Source organism: Rhamphochromis longiceps, linkage group LG12 (assembly GCF_057381845.1).
Source record: "Rhamphochromis longiceps isolate RC_006_pf linkage group LG12, R_longiceps_female_GT1.1, whole genome shotgun sequence".
NCBI lineage: Eukaryota > Metazoa > Chordata > Actinopteri > Cichliformes > Cichlidae > Rhamphochromis > Rhamphochromis longiceps.
This window is the reverse complement of record NC_140568.1, coordinates 33,135,538-33,159,479: the sequence shown is the minus strand read 5'-3', so window position 1 is coordinate 33,159,479 and position 23,942 is coordinate 33,135,538. Positions and strand designations below refer to the sequence as shown.

The window sequence follows — 23,942 nt, the reverse complement described above, 5'->3', positions numbered from 1 at the left end:
ATTAACTTTGCAAGGTCGGATAGGTTAACCCAGAGATAGCTGCAGCTTTGGCATGTAGCGCTGCAACATCGCCCTCTTTTGCTCCGTAGAACAAATGACATGTCTGCTTTTGTCAACGACAACCAGGCGAGTCAGACAGTCATTTGGTTTGGTTCGCCTGTAGTGTTTAGCCAAGCCAGCCAGCAACAACCAGCCGCCTGAATGTAGATCCGCATGGGCTACTACCACTGTATATCTCCAAATAACCCAGCGGAATCATAAAATAAGGATCCCAGGATGGTGTTAGTGCATGTCGGATATCTGGTTCTTCCTGTATTCGGCTCAGTAAGAAACAGAGGTACGGTATTAATATTCATATCGATCCAAAACATGTGCCCTGTTTATCTTAATATTCACTGCAGCTGTTGGGCTAGCTAGCTCGAGCTCCGCCGTTGGGTTAGCTCCCGTTAGCTAGCATGAAATTAATGGTCAAATTGCTTGCCGACGCGATAACGCTTTATATTCGCATCCGTCGCAGATTAATATAAGGCACCGAATTATAAGGTTTGCTAGGTGCAAATACAGCGAATTAAAAATTAACTTCGTTGCTACAGATAAGCTAACTGGCTTCTTGGGCTCAGACTATTTCTTGAAACATTTCTCACAAAGGCTTGCACATGCACGCGACATGCGGCCAAAATGCCTCATGTAAAAAAAAAAGAAAAAGAAACACATTCCTACATAAAAAGACGTCTTTATTAACGTGCGGTGCATTTTTATTTGTGAGGTTTTAAGAAAAATATTCAACGTTTCCTCGAAACTACCGTGTTTGTGCTGTAAAGAAAAATACCGCAAAATAGACGTAGCCTCTCCAGCCAGTCAGCTTATCTGTGCACGGATGATGTCATTTGAAGATCATCTGCTTCTGCTAACGCTCGCCGTTTTTTCCACCGTGATTCCAGTAGTTATTACAATTATTACCCCTCTCAATTGGCCAGTGTGCTAATCGATAAGTGGCCAGTCGACCGGGAGCCTTTAATTCCGGGCTATCAGTGTATCCGTCGCCCTTTTCTCTCATTTGCTAATTGGCAATTCAGCAGCTGTTTGTTTGAAGCTGCCGAATTGCAAAAAGAAAAAGAATCGAGTGTGGGGTATCAGTTAAACAATGATAAAGCTACAGTGCAACATTAATTTCACAACAGTGGCATCAGTGATTTTCATTGTGCTTTTATTTCTGTTCTTATTTCCCTGTTTCATAGTATGGAGGCTGGCTCTACATTCTGCATTTATCAGATCTTTGTCGTCCCCCCCCATTGTGTAGCTAATGATCATCTGCTGCTGTGTGGTGTGGCGTGGCCTCTGCCTGTTCTCTGCATTTAGCTGTATTGTGAATCCCTTCTTCATTTCCTCTTTCCATCAGAAGACGACATTGGTATTAAAAAAAGCACCCCCCCCCCCCTTTCCCAAGATGTACTCAGCCATAGACTTTCCATGTTAAACAGACTAAAACAATATCTAACACCTAGGACAGAGCACCTTTTTTTTGGTCTTTTTTTCTGTCAAATTGCTGTAGCACTGAGTAAACATTTTTAGCTCTTTTCTAGATCAGTTGAATGTCATTGTGTACCTCCCATCCAGTCTTGATAGACAACATGCTGTAAATTCCTGTAAAGTGGATACATTTTGCATGATCTCAAATACTGCACTGCATTGTTGAACACCAGAATTTGGCTCATCTTTTTCTTCTCTTCACATAAGGTGCAATGTACATGATTAAAGTGACCTGCGATTGAAAAAACAACAACAAATAAATAAATTAAAGCATGCAAATTGGGACCACGCGCATGCCATTTTTTACTGTTAAAAACGTAACATTTAAATCAGTGGCGATGTCACTTGAAATGACTGAAGGTACACTGCACCTCCACACAACAACCTGCCATAACTGTCTCCATTTTTTTTGTGTAATCCTTTTGTTCCCTTTTTGCAAATTTCAAGCTTTGAATCACACTGAATTGTCAGGGCCTGTTTTGCCCTTTTACAGGCATCTGAAACTCTAAACGTTTAAGTAGGAAAACATGCTCACTGGTGGTTCATCACTTCTCAATTTACCCCACTAACATAAGACCAAAATGCTATCCATTTCACAGGGATGCCTATTTTTCCTGCACTGCTAAAGAGATCCTCTATTAGTAATAACGTCTTTATTGTTTGGTTGTGGTTTCTCTTTACCTTTTGTTCTGGTAATAGTACTTTCAATGCATGGTCACATTTATGATTCATAATTTTTTGTTTATGTTTTTTCTACATTTGACTAGTGAAAAATCCAATGTAATCTTTCTGTAGAAAAGATGTACCCTGCTGTACTGAAATCATGTGCTGTAGCCAACACGTCTGCTCATTGGATGCCGCTTTTGTTCTTTTTAACCCTATATGGAGCATGGTGGGCCTTGCCTTCAGTGTATGTTGTTTATTTTTGTTGCATGGAGTTATACTATTATTACAAACAAACAAGAAAGAAAACACAAATTCCACAAATACTAATATTTTTCAATAAAGAATATAGTGTTTTTCCTAACCTTCAGTGTGCTTCTTGCTGATTTCCATTTATTGTCCTCCCTCTCCCTTGTCCCCTATCTGCTCCCCCCCTCCTTCCCCTCCTTCCACCCCTGTCCCCACCAACCCACCTACCCACCTCCTCTCCTGCTGTGACAAAGATAGACGATTTCCACGCTTACTTCATCGCAGGGCCCTGAATGAGTCTATCTGCTGTCATTCATGGTGATCGTTCTCACTGAGACGCTTGAAAACGCAGTGTGCTACTTGCAGTCTAGACTCTGAGCCTTTGACCCACGGCAGCAAGGTCATATCTTGTTTGCTCGGCTACGCTGACAAACTGTCAAGCTGAAATGCGAAATCTGGAAAGCTACACTGCTTGTCTTTCCTGTATTTAAAATTCAAACTGCAATTTTCAAGCGTGCTCCGAGTAAATGCAATGTAGACTTTGCCTTTTTCTTCATAAATTATTATTTATTTATTTTTTTGGAGAAATCAAGTGTTTACGAGCAAAGTAGTCTTGTCTTTTGCACTTCTATAAGAAACTGTTTAAAAGTCAGACATGGCAGAGCATAACTGTGGTTCCCTCTGGCAGAGATCCCCTCCCCCCAAAATCTGATCAAAGCTAAATTTAATTATTCTCAGTCCCACTATGATACAAAAAGGTCTCCTTAAGCTTAACCAGGGTATTAAAACCATATTGCAACACAGCACAAGCTAGCCTATGTCTTTATTTTCCACTCCTTGTCAAGTCTCGACAGCAGTCTGTTCGCTGCAGTTGCCAAATAGCTGTGGTTGGAGAGAGTTAAAAAAAGCATTCAAGCTATTTCCTGTCAACTCCTGAATGTTCATATGGGAGAAGAATAGCAGAGCTTTACTGGAAGTGTATAACACAGAGAGACAGCTGATTTCAGTAGAGCACATTTATAATGTGAATTTAATGTCTAGTTTAATTTTTTTATATGGAACAGGTTGTTCTTTACAGTTGTGTAGATAGAGACTTGGCAGAGAAACAGTTTAATGTATTTCTTACAGGCAGTGAGGTAATAATGGTTTACTTCTGAGTGCACTGACCTGCTGTCAGCTGCAGAATTTACAAGAACTGAGCTACGTCGGTATCTGTATAGGGGTACGGTTCTTCTGTTCTGATCCAGTTCCTTTGTCTGTGAAGACGAGGAGTCGATCCAGGGGCTGGAAATGCATTTAAAGAAATGAACGCTTGCGCTTTGTGTGGAGCACCAAAAATGGTTTTCATTCTCATGGTACTTGTGGTAACCATCATTTTCCCACCCCCACAGAAGTATTTTTCACCCTAGGTAAGAGGTAGGGCTTCATTAACATGCTATATCTCACACACAGTGACACCACATTTCACCTACTATTAATTCCATCTAATTTCCCCCCTCAGGTACCTGACAACTTCTCCTTATACTCCACAGGATCCCATTTCAACCGGCAACAGCAACAACAGCAGCAGCAGCACAGCCATGCTACCTCTTGCCGGCACTTCCAGTTAGGTCCTCAGGCCCCGCTGCCCATGGACTTCCCCATGCCCCACCCAGGGCAGCCACAGTCAGGCATTAACCCCCACCTGGCCCCGCCCAGCCACCAACACGGCCCTCCGCTCCACTCGCCCCTCAACCCTTTGCCCGCTCCCCAGTTCCAGGACATCCCTGCCCCTCCCTTCCTACCTCAGGCATTACACCAGCAATACCTCCTCCAGCAGCAGATCCTCGAGGCCCAGCACCGACACATCCTGCCACCCTCCAGGTATCCACACAGCTTTATGGTACAAAAAAAAAAATAGAGAGGAAAAGGCAAAATATTTAGTTTAAGCACCTCGTTGGTAACTACTGGAGTTGTGCAGTGACATTTTAAATTTAAATGATAAACTCTTATTTTCCAGGATGTTTTCAAATGCTTAGTTATTTGTCTTAGTAGACGGACCCCAGAGAGAGTTCCTCACCAACCCCACAGGCTGCGACCCGGCTATGAGTTTGCTCCCCCCCTCCATGTCCCTCCGCAGCCTGTGGTTCAGCAGCCCCGCTACCTGGCTGAGGGCACAGACTGGTAAGCAGTGCATCTCTCTCAACGACACATGCAGCGCCACAGATGCAAAAAGCTATTTTTTTTAGAGGAAACATCAACAGACACCTTATTTCGTAATGTGAAAGCATTTTTTACCAGCTCATCTTTAGACCATTTAAGATAAATGTCAGTTACAGACACATTTTAGATTTGAATGAATGAGTTCAAGATGAAGAGTTGAAAGCAAATAAATTGCTGTTGTAGCACTCTTGTCAATGGGAGTCTTGAGTGAAATCACAGAGTACAAATTATAAAGACCAAAAAAACAAAAAACAAACACAAAATAATGACCCAAAAAATCAAGAAGTTCCCAAACTTCTTCTTAATGTATTTATTTAAGTAGCTCATCGCTTAATTTTAGCTATGTGTGCTACAGCCATTTGTCCACTTACCTTCTGCTGGTCCATGTGTATTGATTACTTTTATAATATCAACTCTCACACATTTGCTTGCATGATAACCAATTTTCATGTAATCAAATTTGCTGTATCTGACCTGGTATGGGGATATATATATTTTTTAAAAATCATATTACAATCTCACCGTTTAAAAGATTTACCCATTGAGCAGCTACAGAAGTACACAAGTCTGCTGTTATCGAAGCTCAGTGTTCCAGAGACCTCGCAGTGTTCCACTGGCTGATTTGTTTTTTCCGTTTCTGTCCAGGGATCTAAGTGTGGACGCTGGGCTTCCCCCCCACCAGTATCACATCCACCCGCTGCCGCAGCACTATCAGCACTACTTGACCTCTCCTAGGATGCACCACTTCCCTAGAAACAATGCCTCAACGCAAGTGGTGAGCTCCCCTCTGCCTCCATACGATCAATCATGTTCATCTCGATGAACTCACGGCGACTCTTCTCCTGGTTTCTGAGATTAATCTCAACACCCAGCAACCGGGGATGACCCGTGTCCCTATTGTTCTTTCTGATTTCTGCTGCAAAGCTGACGCTAGCTTCTTTTATCTGTCATCTCCTAGGTTGTCCATGAGATCAGAAACTACCCATATCCCCAGTTGCACTTGCTGGCTCTGCAGAGTCTCAACCCCTCCCGCCACGCATCTGCAGTTAGAGAGAGCTATGAGGTTTGTGCGCCTATTTCCTCGCTCTCCTCAGCAGACGCACCAGTCTACACTAATTTATCATTGTTTTCTCTGTGACCAATCTCTGGATAGGCTTGAGTGGTAGCTGATTTTCTTATTTCCAATTACCCAGGGCTCCAGATGCTTTAAATGGTCCAGCTGCCTTTAATCTCATGTCATTTGTTTTCATTTCAAGCAAGGTGTCCTGTTCCTTAAGGCACCGATTTGATTACATTACACACTTTAATATCTTTTTATTGTGCATATTTATTTCTGTTATTTTAGTGGCAAAATACAGAAAGGTCCTTCCTTTAAAGGCAACTGGGATTTTTTTTCATAGGAGCTTCTGCAGCTGGAGGACAGACTGGGCAGCGTAAACCGTGGAGCGGTCCAAACCACCATTGAGAGATTCACTTTCCCCCACAAGTACAAAAAGGTAGGGCTGGAGACTCTTTAGCTCCTTGCTGGATTAAATATACCTTTTTGATGTGGTACGGTAAAGGGGAAGAACTGAAGATGCGAAAGAAAGGGATAGCGAAAGGCAGCAGCAGGTTGAAAGGATCAAAGAGCAAAGACGAGAGTGGAATGAAGGTCACGTCTGTCACTGTAGTTCAAAGGTCAAACTAATTTCCGTTGCCAGATTAGTGAGACAGGGCTGCAGTGTTCACAGTTCAAGGCGCTGGATGACTCATCTAGCTGTCTGCAGATATGTATGTGGAATGAATTTAAAGAAACGTCTATGCCAAATATGACCCAAATACTCAGAATGCAAGATTATTTGGTACATTTTGAGTGAGCAGGAGTAATTGAGTCATTTCCATCTTGATGTCTATTTTTTTCTGGGAAGTATAATTCAAAGACTTTTTTTTATTCTGCCTGAGCTGACTCAGAGACCCCTGTGGCATAAACACTGCACACTTCAGTAATTAAAGTGTGTTTGCTCTTGTGTGGTTTTCTGTGCAGAGAATACCACAGGACCTGAAGATGTGTCTGGATGATGAGGAGCTTGACACCGATGAAAAATGCACCATATGTCTGTCGATGCTGGAGGATGGCGAGGATGTCAGGTACTGCTTTTTCTTTGGTTGGTTATGCAGATGTTGATGTAGGCTGCGCATAAAAGCGCTTTTTTTCCTAGAAGGATGTATTTGTTTCTCACATCCTGAAATAGTATCGCATTATCAGTCTGTTTGTCATTCAGTGAATGTACCACTGTGGTTCAGTTAGATGATTAGTGCCTGTAACAGCAGGTTGAGGTTGATTTGTGGATTTGGATGCATTGCATTGAATTTCAATTTACACATTCATGTCCCCCTCAGGAGGAATCTGAATTACTTTGCTCATCTCCTAACTAAACTTAAATGTGTCCCTTAACTTGGGTTCATGACTATATTAATACCTACAAAACTAATTGCATTACCCTCACAGACAACTGGGTTTAGTTACCCCTCTAAAAAACAATTTCTCCCAAAGCCTGTCAGGGTAAATGCTTTTCAGGATGATTAGTCCTCAGAGGTTAATTTACTAATTTATCCTTAACCACATTTCTTTCCCATAAACTGGATATAAAGACACAGGATCTAAGCATTTCTAAACCCTAAACTGGTTCTGCCACCTAAGTTAAAAAGCTTCATGTCTTAAAATCCCATCACTGGATTTCTCCCAGCACCTCATCTTAAAAACCCTCCCCGCGGGCAGCATTAGCTTCTCGCAAAATCTTTTGATGTGTGTCCGGTGTTGTGATGTGTTCAGAAGTGACAGAGCATATTATTTTACCCACTGAATAGGCGGAAAAGAGGCAAGAATAAACAGAATCTTCTGCATTTAAGGGAGGGATGGAGCTGTGATATGGTAGTAGACTTTAATTCTATTCAAATAAAGCGTACACCCAACATCTCAGCTTGATTGTGTTACGTTTGCTCTGGTTTATGTTGAAAATCCTCCATTATTTATGACACAAGCAAATCTTGGCACGTGTGGTCCTAAAATACATATCGGGTGATTTGATATGAGGGAACACCTACAGTAAATATATCATTATTGTACCTCAAACACAGAATTCCTCCTTATGACGTACAACGTTCATTTTAAGCTTATTCCCCCCACATATGAAAGTCAAATGTGAGCTGCTTTCAGATGTCAAATGTGAATCATAGTCCAATGGCTGGATTTATTCTGGATACAAATGGATTCCTGGGTATGACAGACCTATGAATCATACGCATGTGGAAGCCTTAAAGACCGTGAAGTTTGTGTAACAAAGCAGAGCAACAACAGTTGTTTTATCCAGCTGTTAGTTGAGCTGAAGGATGAAGCTTGTTGTCACTTCTGGGTTCACATCAAGCAGGAAACCACCTTTAAATGTTTAATATTAAATATTATTCAACCTAAGAGTGTAAAAAAAGGTGTAAAGAGGAAAAAAAAATCATACAAATGTCCATTTATAGTTTTGTTTTTGTTATTTGAGAAAATGGTGTGCTTGTATTGTCAAAAAGCTTTAGTTACTTTCACTCATTGGTGAAGAAAAACAGCAAATTCTCACCTTGACGAAGCAGCAGCTCTGTGTTTTTTGGTATTTTTTCTTTAACAATTAGTGAAATATCAAATTTAACTTTAACAGCTGTTGTAGACAGATGAAAAAAAAACAACTTCATTCAGCTGCATAAGTAAATGCATTAGAAAACATTAGGAAATTCAGATTTTGTATGTAAATAATCTTGCAGTGTAATCACTTACTTTAAAAGCAAGTAATTGGCACACTGTGAAAAAACTTTCACTGCAATTGCTCTTTAACATCTTCTCAAGACGTGCTGATTATGTTGTGGTTGTAAAATAGAAAGCAGTGGTGTGCAATCAACATTTCTGTGAATGTTCTTTTTTCCAGGAAAAATGACTTTTGTCTAGATTTGGTGATCAATCAGCCACTTATACCGTAAACCTCTGGGATTATTACACAGCTTGACATTTTGGAAGGACGCTTTTACGCTTGTTTTAAATTCCTGACCTTGTCTCTCCTGTCTCCTCAGGAGATTACCCTGCATGCATCTCTTCCACCAGGCGTGTGTGGACCAGTGGTTGGCCACCAGCAGGAAATGCCCCATCTGCAGAGTGGACATTGAGACTCAGCTGACCCCCGACAGTTGATAGCTCCTGTTGACTTCTGCAGCTATGGATCTTGGTCTTGTTAATTTTCCATTGCCCTCCCTCCAGGGGGAGAGGCTCTGCCAAACACCCCTCTTCCCCTCTGCATCACTCAACGAGCCTGCCTTCTGAGACAGCTGTGACAGAGGGATCAACAAAGCACACTCACCTACAACGCAACGAGGGACGGGGGGGTTGATGCACAGATAGGCGCCTGGACTGAGGTTCGGTTTAATGGACTTGGCTGGATGTTAAAGGTAGGAGTGGACGTGTATGGACAGATGTGCTGAGGCTTCACACAGTTCTGTCAGATTGTGTACATTTCTCCATACAGCCGCCAAGAGAAAGGGTACTCTGACGACCAACCTCCCCAGCTCAGTGTGGTGTATCAAGGCCATTTCTCTGCCACTATAACCAAACCCTTTGCCCCATCCCTCTCCCCAGGCCTGTGAAAAATCCTTGAAGCTGCACTCTGCCCAAGCCCTCAGCACATCTGTACAGAACATTATCAAATGATTAGCATGAGGTTGTTTGGTGTGAACTCTTGTAGCTGAACGCTTGTGGTGTAATGGAGTATAGTACTGAATAAGTATTTACAGAGTAACAGTGTTGTGTAGCAAGCAAAAGCCTTTTGAGAAATATGTTTGTGAAAAATAAAACCTACAGAGAGGGTGAATACAGCTCTAACAGTAAGAATATTCAGTGTGTTTAATCGTAGGCAACCAGAGAAAGAGCTAGTCATGTAAAAAGGCCAAAAATCCCTCTTTCTTGTCTAACATGGTTTTGGATTTACAGTTAGTAGATGCCATCAGAGTTGATGCTAAAAACGCTAACTGCAGGCATGGCTTCCAGTGATCTGTGTAGTGTCGTAGTCGGGCCTCTATAATCTAGAGCAGAGGCCTCTGATGTGCATGCTGTATGGCAGGCTTGGGCTGTGTCGTTAATATTGTGGAGCAGTAGAAACAGGGACTGTGTCTGTGCATGTGAACCGTATATTATGACTCTGATGATCCCACTCATTCATAGAGGAGGACAAGAATGCACCTGATACCCCCTTCCCCACTCCTTCCCCCGCACCCTTCCCCACTCATCCCGAGTAGACCAAAGTTGCCGTTAGACACTGATCACCGACCAGCTAAGCATTGCGCTCCTAACAGGACTCAAAGAGCTGCCGGTGGATCCGTGTCTAACAGCAACTCCTCTCTGTGGCCTCGCTCATGGTCATGGTCACGCTCGTGATCATGAGAGGCCGGCATGGGCTTGAGGATGCAGTGCCTGAGTCTTGCCATCAGAGTACCTGACATTTGTATTACCTATCACCAGAACCTTATTGCCTATCGAACAAGCACACGTGATTTCTATATCCAGTGAATGGCCTCTGTTGTGTATCGGCTCCTTTCATTTCAATCTGAGTTGCTCCCACTGTTTGATTTAAAAACAAAAAAAGAAGAAAAAAAAGACTGTTTCTGGTGTTACAGGGACAATACAAACTAGTTTGCCTGTGATATGTGCTAGAATGTGTATGACTGTCCCCACCCCCTCTCCCCCCATGGTCGTAGTGTATGGTATTGCTAGAACAACTGTGATACGTTCAGTGATAGAAGCTGTTTTTCTATATCATGCATGAACCATGTTGGCGTAGTTCACTTGAAGGAGGGTGAAAGGGAGAAAAAGCCATCCATTTGAAAAATACCAAACAATTGTTCTTAACATTAATTTTGTTTTAATTGTCTTTTTTCCCTGCCATTTCGTTCTTTCTTTTTTATTACCTGTACACTTTTCTTTCTTCCTTCTTTTTCTTTTTGTTTTGCTCACATGCCAATCTGGACATGGTACTAATATGCCGAGTCCTTGTCCACTTTAACCATAGTGAAGAAAAAGCTGCAATGCTGCAAAAACATATTTATTGTTGTTCTAATGTAGCTTGTGTTTTGTAAATGCACTATAATATGGAGTTGCCTGATTTTTTTTTCTTTTTTTGTTTTGGTGGTGTGGGTTCTTCTTGTCCTAGAGTTTGTGTTCCAGTTCAGTTAAATATTTTCATGCTTCCTTGTGTATTATTGGAGGGTAACTTGACTGTTTGTGTTGCGTTTGTTTTTTTCGTTTGTTTTTTTTTTTTCCTTTCTTTTCGTATGAAACCTCCATCCAAAAAACTACAGATGGATGAAAATGGAGGTTTGCTAGTTCACATAGAATGCTGTGATTAAAGATGCCTTAAGTATTTAACAATCATTATTTATTACTAACTGTAGCTAGCTAGCTATCGTGGTGGAATATTTAATGTCTCTATCTCATAACTTTGCAATTTAATCAATATATTTATTTAAAATAACACAAAATATTAAAAAAAGAATACCTCATTATGCATTGGTCGGTGGGGATGCTTTTGCATGCCGTCTGTGTTTTCTTTTTTCGGAGGCGAGATTAAAAAAAAGAAACTTGTTGAAAAATCGACTGGGGTTGTTTCCCCCGACACATTTTTTCTAGCCAGCATGGTGCTGTTGATCTGGATTACATTCCATTCATATCATCTCTCGATTTTTCTTTTTTAATAAATGTTTTACTTTCTAGACATCATCCCTGCTTTGATGCAAAGCAGATGTCAGGGTGCAGCCCTTTTTTTTTGTTTTTTGTCTTAGCTCGCTTCTGTTGTCATAATCAGTCACATTTATTTTAGTTTTTCCACGTTTTAAGTTGACCACAATATAAATCATATCTGGGTCTCAATTTAGTGCTTCTCTTTACGACCCACATTACAAGCTGTATTATTTGTTGCTGGCAGTTGCTTTGTGTGGGATTATGGAACGTATATCTAACATGCTAACTTGAGCCATTGATCTTATTGAGCAAACTTCTGGTGTACTGTGGTTATACAATATAGATGTTTTACACCTGGGTATAATAAGCTAACTACGTTTTCGGTGTGCATTTCTTATTAATACTCTACTAATCCTGCAAATTATTATAACATATATTGGATTGGAATGAAGCTGGCTGGTCTTACTATTATGATTTCATTTCGTGCTCTCACTGGCCTTACCCCGTGCCCTCCACAGTGTACCCCATAACTCCAGAGCGAACTGGACAGTAGCCATAGTATTAACTCAAGCTGATGAACCGGAATGAACAGTAGAACTTAAAGCACAAGCTTTTTAATGCATGTCCTTCTCAGGTTTTCCTATGTGTATGTGGGAGTAGCTCTGTAGATGTGTTTAATATGATGCTGTACCTTCTTGAATATTTCAGATGTTTCTTTGCTGCTGAAAAAATGTTGATTATTAACCTGCCAGTGAAAAAGGGAAGTGGCCATCTTTGTACAACACACTGCTGTTTTGCTGTAACCGCGCAATGTTTTATGATCTTGAGTATTTTATAGAAAAGTAGAAGTATGTATCAATAATATGAAAGCAATAGCTAAATCATAATGAAGAATAACATGATCAGTGAATATTGTGGAAAATCTTTAGATTCACTCTGGGTGGATTTTGTACTGTATTTATTACTAATGATGATGCAAAAAGTTGCATAGCTTAACCCAAACTGTTCTGTCTCTTTTTTATTTATTGTCTTGTATATGATCTTTTTGTATGTGTTTTTCAAATAAACTGCCTAAAATGCTGAGAACTAATCTGATCCGTGTGTCATTTGGAGTCATTTTAATTTAGAAAAAACATTTCATTTATGGAACTGTAAGCTATCTGAATTACACGTGTTGGACAACATATCACAGACAGATCTGTAACAGCATACAGTGGGTCCACACATTTTGGAAAACGGCACAATCTTTCCAAACTTGCCTCTGTACACCACTGTATTGGATTTTAAATTAAGCAATCAAGATGTTATTAAACAGTGGAAGGTCTAGAATCAGGAATGCAGAGGAGAGGGAGTATCTGAAACAGGCTCTGTGTGGTGTGTGAGGTCTGGCTTGACAAAGGAGGATGCTAGGGATAGGGTGAGATGGAGGCAGACGAGCTGCTATGGGGACCCCCAAAGGGAGCAGCTAAAAGAAACAGAAAAATCAGGACGATATTAAAGTGGAGGTTTTTTTTAGTTGACAAATATATTGCCCACTTGTTAAAGTATCTTCACTAATAAGACAAGCATGACCGATAAAGTCATGCCTTGGCTAGGTGTCCGTCATCTGTCCATCCACAGCTGACAAGATTCACTAATCCTCCTGGAGTATTGGTCAGATTTGATCACCTAGTGGATTTTCATCCATATTGTGGTCACGGTCAAGCTCGAGGTCACATTTATTGTTCTCACTGGATTTTCATCCTGATTAGTTTGTGCAATATAGCCACAATGACAAGGAAGCCTACTATATCGCTTTCTTTCTGTATTTCACGGATTACAATACCTTGTAAATTGTTATAGACAATAGTCACAGTAAGCCAGATGAGCTACTTATGACAATGAAGTTCTGTTTTTTGTATTTCTTATGCAATCCAAGATTACCTGAAATCTGAAAATCATAGATAATGTCCATGTGGTGATACACTTATTTAAAAATAACAATCAACATATAAAGAAATAACTGGGACACTGTAAAATGTTACTCTAATGATCACATTATGCGTGTGATTATGTGTATGTGTAGGTCTTTATCTAATAATAATAATGGATTGCATTTAGCGCTTTTCAAGGCACCCAAAGCGCTTTACAATTCCATTATTCATTCACTCTCAAATTCATACACTGGTGTAGGCAGCTACAGTTGTGGCCACAGCTGCCCTGCGGCAGACTGACAGAAGCGAGGCTGCCATATCACACCATCTGCCCCTCTGGCCAACACCAGTAGGCGGTAGGTGAAGTGTCTTGCCCAAGGACACAACGACCAGGACAGAGAGCCCGGAGAGAACCGGTGACCTTCCGGTTACAGATGCGCTTCCCAACCCCCAGCGCCATGGTCGCCCCTACTACTCCTACTCCTACTACTCCTCAACAGGTGGGCCAATCCAAACAAGACTGCACAAACATGGAATCTGTATGTTAAAAAAAGTTTTGTAATATTTATTATAAATTATGAATACATTGTTTTGAATTTGGTTTATATTATGTTTATTTCATCATCCCCCTACAAATGTTATATGTTCTCCTTTTGTCTTTGTTTCACGTGTCACGTTCAGTGTATCTCGTCCATACTTAACGGTCAACAAAATTTGATCTGTGATGTAATGAAGCATCACTGTGTATTAGTTCTGGTGGATTATGCAACGTGATATCCCGAAGCAGTGCCACTGTGCACTATTTCTAAGAGTGCAGCGCAGGCGCTGTTTCAGGTCGTCTCCTGATTTGGCATCCCGAAAGAGATACTGACTGACTGGTAGGTACTGGTCTGTTTGGACCAGCATCCACTACCTTCAGACTGCTTCTCTGGTGACTCTGGTGAAGGAGACAGATGAGTTAGGACCAGAGATGCCAAATTCCACCATTCCATCCTCCATTCATTGTGATAACCATCTCACACAGGCCCAGAGAGCGGATGTTGCTGCATTGCAACAGCATTTTGCAGATGTGTTCTCCCTCCTGCCCAGCCATACCAATCTCATAGAGCACCATTTTGAAATATGCCCAGGCGTGATGGTGCGTTCATGGCCCTGCAGGTTTCCTAAACATAAAAGGCTAATTGTTCAGAGGGAAATGGCTGAAATGCTAAAGCTTGGAGTTCACTAGCTGGGACCACATCCTCGTTAATGATGGGCGATGAGGGATGAGGAAGTGTGAACTGGTGCTGCGGTTTGGGGAAGGCCTCGAAGGGGACTGGCGAAGGCTCTCGAGGAGGAGAAGGGAGGGGAAAATTTTGGGGGGGGGGGGGGGGGGGGGGGGGGGCATGGGGCATGAAAATGAGAACAGCAGGTATTGGAGAGGGGGGCTTTTATAGCCTGAGGCGTGAAGGAAGAGTGGTCCTGCTCCTGAAATTCAGATGATATCTCTACTAATAGAAGAGTCATACAGTGGGTGGTATAGCCCCGTGGTCCTTGTGGTGAAGAAAGATAGGTCTATACAGTTCTGCATTGACTACCGCAAGGTGAATGAGGTGTCACAGTTTGATGCCTACCCCATGTCCCGGGTTGACGAGTTCCTGAACTGGTTAGGCATTGCTCAGTTTTTCACAACTCTGGATTTAACCAAGGGCTACTGGCAGATTCCCAGGAAAAAGCATCCTTGTGTACTCCTTACAGGTTGTACCAATTTGTCACACTTCCTTCTTTGGAGCTCCAGCCATTTTCCAACTCCTCATGGACTGGGTGCTGCATCCGCAGGCTGCATATGCTGCCGCCTACCCGGATGTCACTGTGGCTGGCATCATCCACAGTGACACCTGGGCGGAGCATGTGCAGTGGGTGGCCACGGTCCTGGAGTCCCTGAGGCACGTGTGGCTCACGGCCAGAAGAAGTGTACGGTTGGACGGAGGGAGGTACAGTATTTGGGGTACCGCTTGGGAGGCGGGCCGGTGCGCCCTCAGGTGTAAAAAACAGCAGCCATTGCATGCTTGCTACAGCACAGTTGAAAAGGAGTGCTTGGTAATCTGCTGGGTGGTTGACTCTCTTCATTTTTACCTCCTGAGCTGCCCTTTCATCCTCTGTTCGGATCACGCTCCGCTACAGTGGCTCCATCACATGCAGGATGCCAACGCCCGAATCACCTGTTGGTGTCTGACCTTACAGCCTTTTAAGTTACAGGTGATCCATAGACTGGGGGCGCAGATGGTCGTGAAGTAAAATGTCTTGGTCGAAACATCTGATATATTCTCTATGTTCTGTTGTGAATGAAATATGGGTTCATGAGATTTGGAAATGATTGCATTCGTTTTTTTATTTACATGTTAAACAGCATTCCGCGTTTTTTTTTGAGTTGTCTTTGTTTTTGCTGCTACGATTGGCTATTCGCCTTCCCTGATCCCTGTGTAATACTACCCATCATTCTACAAAAGGGTTTTTAAATTTATGCATAATGAATATTTTAACCCCTGTTGGAGTGCAATGCCCATATATTATGCTTAAGCAAATGAATTTATTTTTGCTGAACTGTTTTCCAGCTTTGCCTTTATCCCTCAAGTGATTGGCATTGGTATGAAACCTTTCAGTGAGACGTGAGGAAAAGTAAAATGAAGGTAAATATTTGTTGTGGTGAGCTGGGTAATATTCAGTTCTGTTTATTTGTGCGAGATGGAAGCAAATGGCTTTTTCTGAAGAGTGACAGCCTAAACAGTTGGCACAAACTTAAAAAAAAAACAAAACAAACAAAAACAAAAAACTGGCTTTATCCTGAAAAAGTTGAAATGCATTTATATTCAGATGGATTAACTCTAACTTTTCCGTGCAATGTTTCTCTTACAATTGGTAAAAACCCCCAACAAAACAAATGAGTCAAACAGGAAAAAGCAAATGCTCACCCACTCTTTCTTTCTAGCATTATTCTAATATCTGGGATTGAGCACTCGCTGAATTTGTCCATCAGCTTTAGCAGTGTGCAACCACTTTCCACAGTGGAAGATTGTTGTGACTGAATTGGCTGTGTTGGTCACCTCAATACACTCTAAATACCACCCACTGTTGGGTCTAGTGCCGTCGTGCTCCACTTTGACCCTCAGCAATTCCCCAAGGTCCAGCATCTCCAGAACGAAGCGGTCTGTCCGCCCTCGCTCGAAAAGGTTGCGAAACTTCTGCCGTAGGTGACGCTTGCCTGAGTCACCATTGACGCCATACATGGTGATAAAAACATTTGCGTCTGTGCCGGCCGCTTTGACGTCCCCGGTGATGACGATGATTTCATACTTGACAGGGACCAGGTTGCGGACTTTGCTTGCAAAGCTCTCGATGGATTTATAGCACTCGAATGTCTGGAACTGGTCTTTTTTGGCTGCCAGGGGAATTTGTGCATCACAGTGGAAGAAATACCTAACCACAAGAGGATGCATTGATTCAGCACCATCAGTTTTATATAACATAATGCATGTTGTGAGAGTCTACTCACTTGTTTCCCAGCTCCTTTTCTGTCACCACCACCTCCATAACATGCCAGAAAGCCTCATTCTTCACCTTCTTGCCGTCTTTTGTGATGTGGCCAACGCAGATGCTAGCGATTTCCCCCACGTGCTTCGACGAGAACTCAAACGTGTCAGTGGCACCGCTGTGGAAGGGTGCAAGAGAAGTGTGTGTAGGGTTTTGATTTTAAACTGTTAAATTTTGTGGTCTGCCTGAGAGGTTCTGTTTCACCTCATGGGATTATCTCTCCTGAGAGTAAAGAGAAAATGAAGCTACAAGATAAAAGGGGGTAGAAAAAAATGTGTAAAAGAGGGCGATTATGTAAGACCACATTAGAGGGTTTTACCATGAGTCGTGAACCCTGGACTCTCTGAAGACCTACCTTAAGAACTTCTTTTTCTTATTCTCCAGAACAAACTCCTTGGAACGGGCTTTCCTTCCTTCCAGCAGGATCCAGACATTTTCCGTTGTGGAGGCGTCATCTGCGTTAGCAGTTGTTGTGGCAATTTCATATTCTGTGGCCATGCACAGAGACACAAATTGCTGCATTATTTTACAAGTGACAAATGGTTGTAATTTACTGCAAGTGATTCATCTCAGATAATTACACAACCCATGATTATGCCTACAGACTCTCAGGATTACTAACTTGTTTTGTCACTGAGGTCTACAAAATCATTGTTGGCACAAGCCAGTTCCCTCATAATCTGCCCGTCATCTTCGTTTTTTGCCAACCAGCGGTCACAGGGGAACCTGAAGGTGTTGTCCAGGGCCTCATCTTTCACATCAAGGTACTCCAGGTGCCATCCAGGAGCAGGGCCTGTTTACAGTAAGAGCAACAGTCAATGGTGAATTTATTCCATCTGTGCACAAATGTTATCTCAACCACTGATCTAAATTTTCCTGTTCCATTGTTTAACAAAAAAAAGGTAAAGTATATATAGTATAAAGTTTCTTGAGATGACTACTATTGTGAACAGGTACTTTATAAATAAAATAGATTTGAAGTAAACAAGCTAACATTAACACTGTGCTGTACATCCACTCTTGCAGTATCTAAGCAAGATTCTGTTATTCCATCTTCCAAGTATCCTTGTAAGACATTTTGTCAGCTTTTTTAGTCAAAAAGTTGAAAATAAAAAAAAGTACTTTGCTTCAATTCATTGCTTATACACAGCTCTTTTAAGGCCCTGCTGTGGCATTTCAATTGGGTTGATATACAGTGGCTTGCAAAAGTATTCGGCCCCCTTGAACTTTCCCACATTTTGTCACATTACAGCCACAAACATGAATCAATTTTATTGGAATTCCACGTGAAAGACCGATATAAAGTGGTGTACACGTGAGAAGTGGAATGAAAATCATACATGATTCCAAACATTTTTTACAAATAAATAACTGCAAAGTGGGGTGTGCGTAATTATTCAGCCCCCTGAGTCAATACTTTGTAGAACCACCTTTTGCTGGAATTACAGCTGCCAGTCTGGGGTATGTCTCTACCAGCTTTGCACATGTAGAGATTCTACAAAACAGCTCCAGCTCAGTCAGATTAGATGGACACCGTTTGTGAACAGCAGTTTTCAGATCTTGCCACAGATTCTTGATTGGATTTCGATCTGGACTTTGACGGGGCCATTCTAACACATGGATATGTTTTGTTTTTAAACCATTCCATTGTTGCCCTGGCTTTATGTTCAGGGTCGTTGTCCTGCTGGAAGGTGAACCTCCGCCCCAGTCTCAAGTCTTTTGCAGACTCCAAGAGGTTTTCTTCCAAGATTGTCCTGTTTTGGCTCCATCCATCTTCCCATCAACTCTGACCAGCTTCCCTGTCCCTGCTGAAGAGAAGCACCCCCACAGCATGATGCTGCCACCACCATATTTGACAGTGGGGATTGTGTGTTCAGAGTGATGTGCAGTGTTAGTTTTTTGCCACACATAGCATTTTGCATTTTGGCCACAAAGTTCCATTTTGGTCTCATCTGACCAGAGCACCTTCTTCCACATGTTTGCTGTGTCCCCCACATGGCTTGTGGCAAACTGCAAATGGGACTTCTTATGGTTTTCTGTTAACAATGGCTTTCTTCTTGCCACTCTTCCATAAAGGCCAACTGTGTGCAGTGCATGACTAACAGCTGTCCTATGAACAGATTTTCCCACCTGAGCTGTAGATCTCTGCAGCTCGTCCAGAGTCACCATGGGCCTCTTGGCTGCATTTCTGATCAGCGCCCTCCTTGTTCGGCCTGTGAGTTTAGGTGGATGGCCTTGTCTCGGTAGGTTTACAGTTGTGCCATACTTCTTCCATTTCTGAATGATTGCTTGAACAGTGCTCCGTGGGATGTTCAAGGCTTGCGAAATCTTTTTGAGCCTGCTTTAAATTTCTCAATAACCTTAACCCTGACCTGTCTGGTGTGTTCTTTGGACTTCATGGTGTTGTTGCTCCCAGTATTCTCTTAGAAAACCTCTGAGGCCGTCACAGATTACTCCAAACTGCTAAAACTTTCCTTCCTTTCTTATGTGCTTACTTATGACTGTAGTTCTCCTTGTCTCCTTACCTTTGTTGTCATGCCACACTCTGACTTTTGACAGTTCGCCCAGACTGAGCATGTCAGGAAATCTGAACACGTCCTTCATTTTTCGCTCAAACTTGTTTCTGTTGGTGCTCTCTTTCAGAGGCAGCGTCCCTGTGTCTCCATACTCCCCAAACACAATCAGAAACACGTTGGCATCAGTGCCAGCACCTAGAATATTGCAAAGATCAGAGAACAGAACTCCAATAAACTTTAACTTATGAGAAAATCTATTAGTAGTTGTAAACATGCTTGTTAAAGTTAAGCACTCAGTGTCTTATTTAACACTTAAAAAATATGTAAAATACTCATAGAAGTTCAACAAACGTAAAATTTGGGGAAGAAATTTGTGCAGTTAAAGAGGGCTCTGGGATGATTAGAAAAAAAACCCAACTTTGAATATTGATATTTATTTATTTATTTTTTTAAACTTTATTCCAAGCAGACAAATTAAGTTAAAATTGACTGATACAGTTTCTTTAACCTGGTCAACTTTCTAAATATATGTGGAAACATTCTGTGACCCACCTGCAACGTCACTAGTCTGGACTTGGATGATGTAAGTTGTTTTTTCTACCATCTCCTCGTCATCCACCATAGCCGCCAGCTCACACACCTTTGTCCTCTTGGGCCCTTTGGTCTTGGACAGCCAGTTCTCGTAGGTGAACAGGTACTCTTCCTCTGTGGTCAGGTTTCTCATCAGGATCTAACATTTTAAATCAGACGATGACCTCACAATTCGCATTAAACAAATGTCCACATGTGAAATCTACTATTTAGCTGCAGCAGAGGAGGAGGAAATTGACTGTGATTTTGGAATAAATGCATTAATGTATATTTGTGGCTTGAAAAATGTTAAACAATCCACAAATACACTAAAGTTAACCTAGCATTCATCTGTTTCCACTGCAAAAGAATCTGATTAATTAACGGTATTTGCGAAGGCTGAAAAAAGAAATTGCTTCATTATTAAATTAGCAAATTAAAAGATTGTGGTTTAAAAATCACAAGAGTTATTGTTTTAATTACAGCTTAGAGACAGCGCCATCCACTGCAATGATATACCAAACACGCAAGTGAAATTTACTAACTTGTGAAAACTGTTCAGTGTTCCACCTCATTTCATTACCTGAATAGGAACATTTATATAATTTCACAAATACTGTACAATCATTACTTACTTCATTAGGTACATCTGTTCAACCGGTTAATAATGCAAATATTTAATTAGTAAGTCAGACAGCTGCAGCTCAATGCCTTTAAGTGTGTAGACATAGTCCAGATGACCTCCTAAAGTTAAAACTGAACATCAGAATGTGGAAGAAAAGTTATTTAAGTAACTGACCGTGGCATGGTTGTTGGTGCCAGATGGGCTGGTCTGAGTATTTCAGAAACTGTTGATTTTCCCACATAACCATCTTTAGGGTTTATAGTAGTGATGTGCGATACCACTGATTTCCTTTCCGATCCGATACCAATTAATATTCAGGGTGGTATCGACGATACTGATCCGATACCGATAGTTTGATCTCAAGTTATAGCATCATAATGATTACAGGACATCAGATTTCTTGTTCTTATCACTTAATAATGCAGATGAGTTCATCATATAGAAATAGAAAAACTGAAGTTGTGCGCTATTTGAACACCTTGCCTGCCTGCATCACTAAAGGACTCCGTGAGAGTCTCGCCCTAGCAGCACCTGTCCCTCTCCTCCTCTTCAGTTCGCTTCAACATACGCTCGTCATATTCTGTGATATGATTTGCTCTGAGGTGTTTGACAAGGTTAGTGATGTTGCCACAACCATACATGCCAACCCTCCCGATGTTTCCAGGAGAATCCTGAATTTCAGTGCCCCTTCCAAAAATCTCCTGGAGCCACCATTCTCCCGAATTTCTCCCGATTTTCCACCCGGACATCAAAATTGAAAAACCATGTCGCAGAATTCATAGCGCGGCGCGGCCCAGCCTATTCCAGTTTCCAGATACTTAGTTTTAATATTACTCTTATTTCTCTTTCTGGGTCGCAAAAAAACTTTTAACATATTTTCAGGTGAGAATGTAGCTGTGTAAACTTCAAATATCTGAGCCAACCGACACATCGTCTTCAAACCCCCGCGGTCGTTAAACATGATATATAAGTCACTTTGATAACTTAAAAATGTTATTGTTTGGCTTTTTCAGTGTTTTATTTGTTCGCGAGTAAATCGGTTTGGCTGAGAATAAAGTTATTCGATTAGATTAAATTAAATTAAACTTTATTAATCCCTCGAGAGGGTTCCTCCGGGGTTTTCACACAGCTGAATAAACGTCAAACAGAAAACTGTTTAAACAGAAGTGTGAGACGGTCGAGAGTTTAAGTCAGCGCCCTGTTATATTTTAGATAGCAAGGAGCAGAGTCTCAGGTGGAAGCAGCCTCTGAATTTGGACACCCCCGCTGTTTCCGGGCCGGCCAATAATAACGGTGACATTTAACGTATTTTATCCGATAAATAAACACTGTAAACTTTATTTATCAACCCCCCAACAGCCTTTTTGAATGTCTCCCTAATTCTGAGGTCTCAAGGTTGGCAAGTATGGTCACAACACCTCACTTTTTGCCACATGTATCGCAAACCACGTCTTGGCTGTTTGTGGATGTAAAATACGTCCGCAAATTACTCCAATTACGCTCAGCCATTGTTGTGAGTGCACACGCCAGCGGCTGCGAGACATTTATACAGCCGTATTTCGCACATGACTATGAAAGGCGGAAGAGGAAGTAGTGCCTTTGAATGTAGACAATCCGAATGTTATAGTTTCTTTCCACTGTGTTGCTGTTAATGATAAACTACAAATTTACTCTAAACTACTAAAATATCGATATTTTAATGTGAGAATCGATTCTAGAACATAAATGATTGGTATCGGAGGAATCGATATTTCAGGATCGATCTGCACATCACTAGTTTATAGAGGACGGACAGAAAAAGATAAAATATCCAGTGATCTGATTGTTCTCTGTGCAGTGAAAATGCCTTTTGATGCCAGAGAAAGACTGCATTGAGCTGATAGGGAGCCAACAGTGACTCAAAAAAACCACACCTTGCGACCAAGGTATGCAGAAAAACATCTCTGAAAGCACAAAATATCAAATGCTGCAGCAGATCACACTGAGTGCCACTCCTGTTTGCTAAGAGCAGGAACCTGAGGCTACAATACACATGGGATCAACAGAACAGAAGATTGGAAAAATGTTGTCTGGTCTGATGAGTTCTTGATTTCTGCTGCAACATTCAGATAGTAGTGTCTGAATTTGTTGCAAACAACATGAAAACATGGATCCATCCTGCTTGCATCAACAGTTCAGGCTGCTAGTGGTGGTTTAATGATGTGGGGGATATTTTCTTGGCATGCTTTGGGCCCCTTAGTACCAACTGAGCATTATTGAAATGCCACAGCCTACCTGAGAATTGATGCTGATCATTTCCATCCCTTTATGGCCACGGTGTACCCATCTTCTGATGGTTGTTTTCAAAAGGATGACACACCATATCACAAAGCTCAAGTAATCTCAAACTGATTGCTTGAATATGAAAATGAGCTCACTGTTCTCAAATGGCCTCTACAGTCACCAGATCTCAATCAAGCAGAGCACCTTTGGGATTTGGCTCAACGGGGGATTTGTATCATGGTTGTGGGGCCAACAAATCTGCAGCAAGTGTTTGACGGTATCATGTCAGTAAGGGGTAAAATCTCAGAGGAATGTATACACCACCTTGTTGAACCTATGCCATGAAGAATTAAGCCAGTTCTGAATGTAAAAGGGGATCTAGCAAACTGTACCTTATAAAGTAGCACATGAGTGTAACACGTAATATTTATGATAAACTGATGTGAAAGTTTTGTGCTACCTCAAAATGTGCATCTGCTTTCCGGTAATTGCAAATTATTTCTTATCATTCCTTCTTTCTTACATTTTGTATTCTAATACCAGACGTGTTGCATCAGACTCTCTTTGCATTACCCTGTCAAGAAACCAGTCTGGGCGGCTTCCGGTGCCATCTATTCGAATTCTGATCTTCTTCAAAGGAGCGATGTCATCTATCTCCAAGGTAAATGTGTCTTCTTGCCCTCTTTCAAACCTGAATGAACCAATATATATGGATTAAGCTGCATTTAAAGACATGACTGTGCTAATTAAATAGTTTAACCTTTCTGAAGATACATTTAATTGCATTTTAACTTTCATGCCTTTGTAGCTGTACACAGCAGCTGGTTAGATTATCTTAGGTTAAACGGCATAAACAGTGAAACAGCCTGTCCAATTTTGTCCATAGGCAACAGCACAGATTAACATAAAACACTGTGTTTATTCAGAAACATGTGGTGCTTATGGCATTTATATGGCAGACTCTTTGTTATTACGATCTTAGTGCCAATAAAGGAAATCACTGCTTTGATCCAAAATACCACACAATAAGTGACATTTCTTTATAATTAGGTCACATTAATGAGATGCAACACATATATTATTGAACTTTAAAGGTGCTGATG

General features: G+C 41.5%; 2 protein-coding genes across 3 annotated transcripts in view; one reads left to right on the top strand and one right to left on the bottom strand.

The window, feature by feature from the left end:
• Positions 1–112: 112 nt before the first annotated feature.
• On the top strand, positions 113–12,473 carry ark2cb (arkadia (RNF111) C-terminal like ring finger ubiquitin ligase 2Cb). 2 transcript variants are annotated; one of them, XM_085425887.1, is made up of 8 exons: positions 113–337; positions 3,975–4,305; positions 4,477–4,605; positions 5,290–5,419; positions 5,603–5,707; positions 6,045–6,140; positions 6,668–6,771; positions 8,731–12,473. In XM_085425887.1, the coding sequence occupies exons 1-8, from the start codon at positions 277–279 to the stop codon at positions 8,846–8,848; spliced, it is 1,074 nt and encodes a 357-aa protein (XP_085282013.1). In that variant the 5' UTR covers positions 113–276; the 3' UTR covers positions 8,849–12,473. The 2 variants fall into 2 exon arrangements, with proteins under 2 accessions (XP_085282013.1, XP_085282012.1); XM_085425886.1 differs by having other exon boundaries at positions 4,474–4,605.
• A 3,798-nt stretch (positions 12,474–16,271) lies between these two features.
• Positions 16,272–23,942, bottom strand: part of loxhd1b (lipoxygenase homology PLAT domains 1b) — a 32,769-nt gene continuing 25,098 nt past the window's right edge. The window contains 7 exon segments of the mRNA XM_085426787.1: positions 16,272–16,752; positions 16,829–16,984; positions 17,222–17,354; positions 17,489–17,659; positions 19,392–19,577; positions 19,935–20,112; positions 23,413–23,530. Coding sequence (XP_085282913.1) covers positions 16,272–16,752; positions 16,829–16,984; positions 17,222–17,354; positions 17,489–17,659; positions 19,392–19,577; positions 19,935–20,112; positions 23,413–23,530 — 1,423 coding nt within the window.

What these genes read in the sequence shown, in the direction of transcription:
- ark2cb (XM_085425886.1), top strand. Translation starts at nt 277, where the DNA reads ATGGTGTTAGTGCATGTCGGATATCTGGTTCTTCCTGTATTCGGCTCA. An exon ending in CGGCTCAGTAAGAAACAGAG is followed by an intron (nt 338 to 3,974) that starts GTACGGTATTAA and finishes TATACTCCACAG; the next exon opens with GATCCCATTTCAACCGGCAA. An exon ending in TCCCCCACAAGTACAAAAAG is followed by an intron (nt 6,141 to 6,667) that starts GTAGGGCTGGAG and finishes TTTTCTGTGCAG; the next exon opens with AGAATACCACAGGACCTGAA.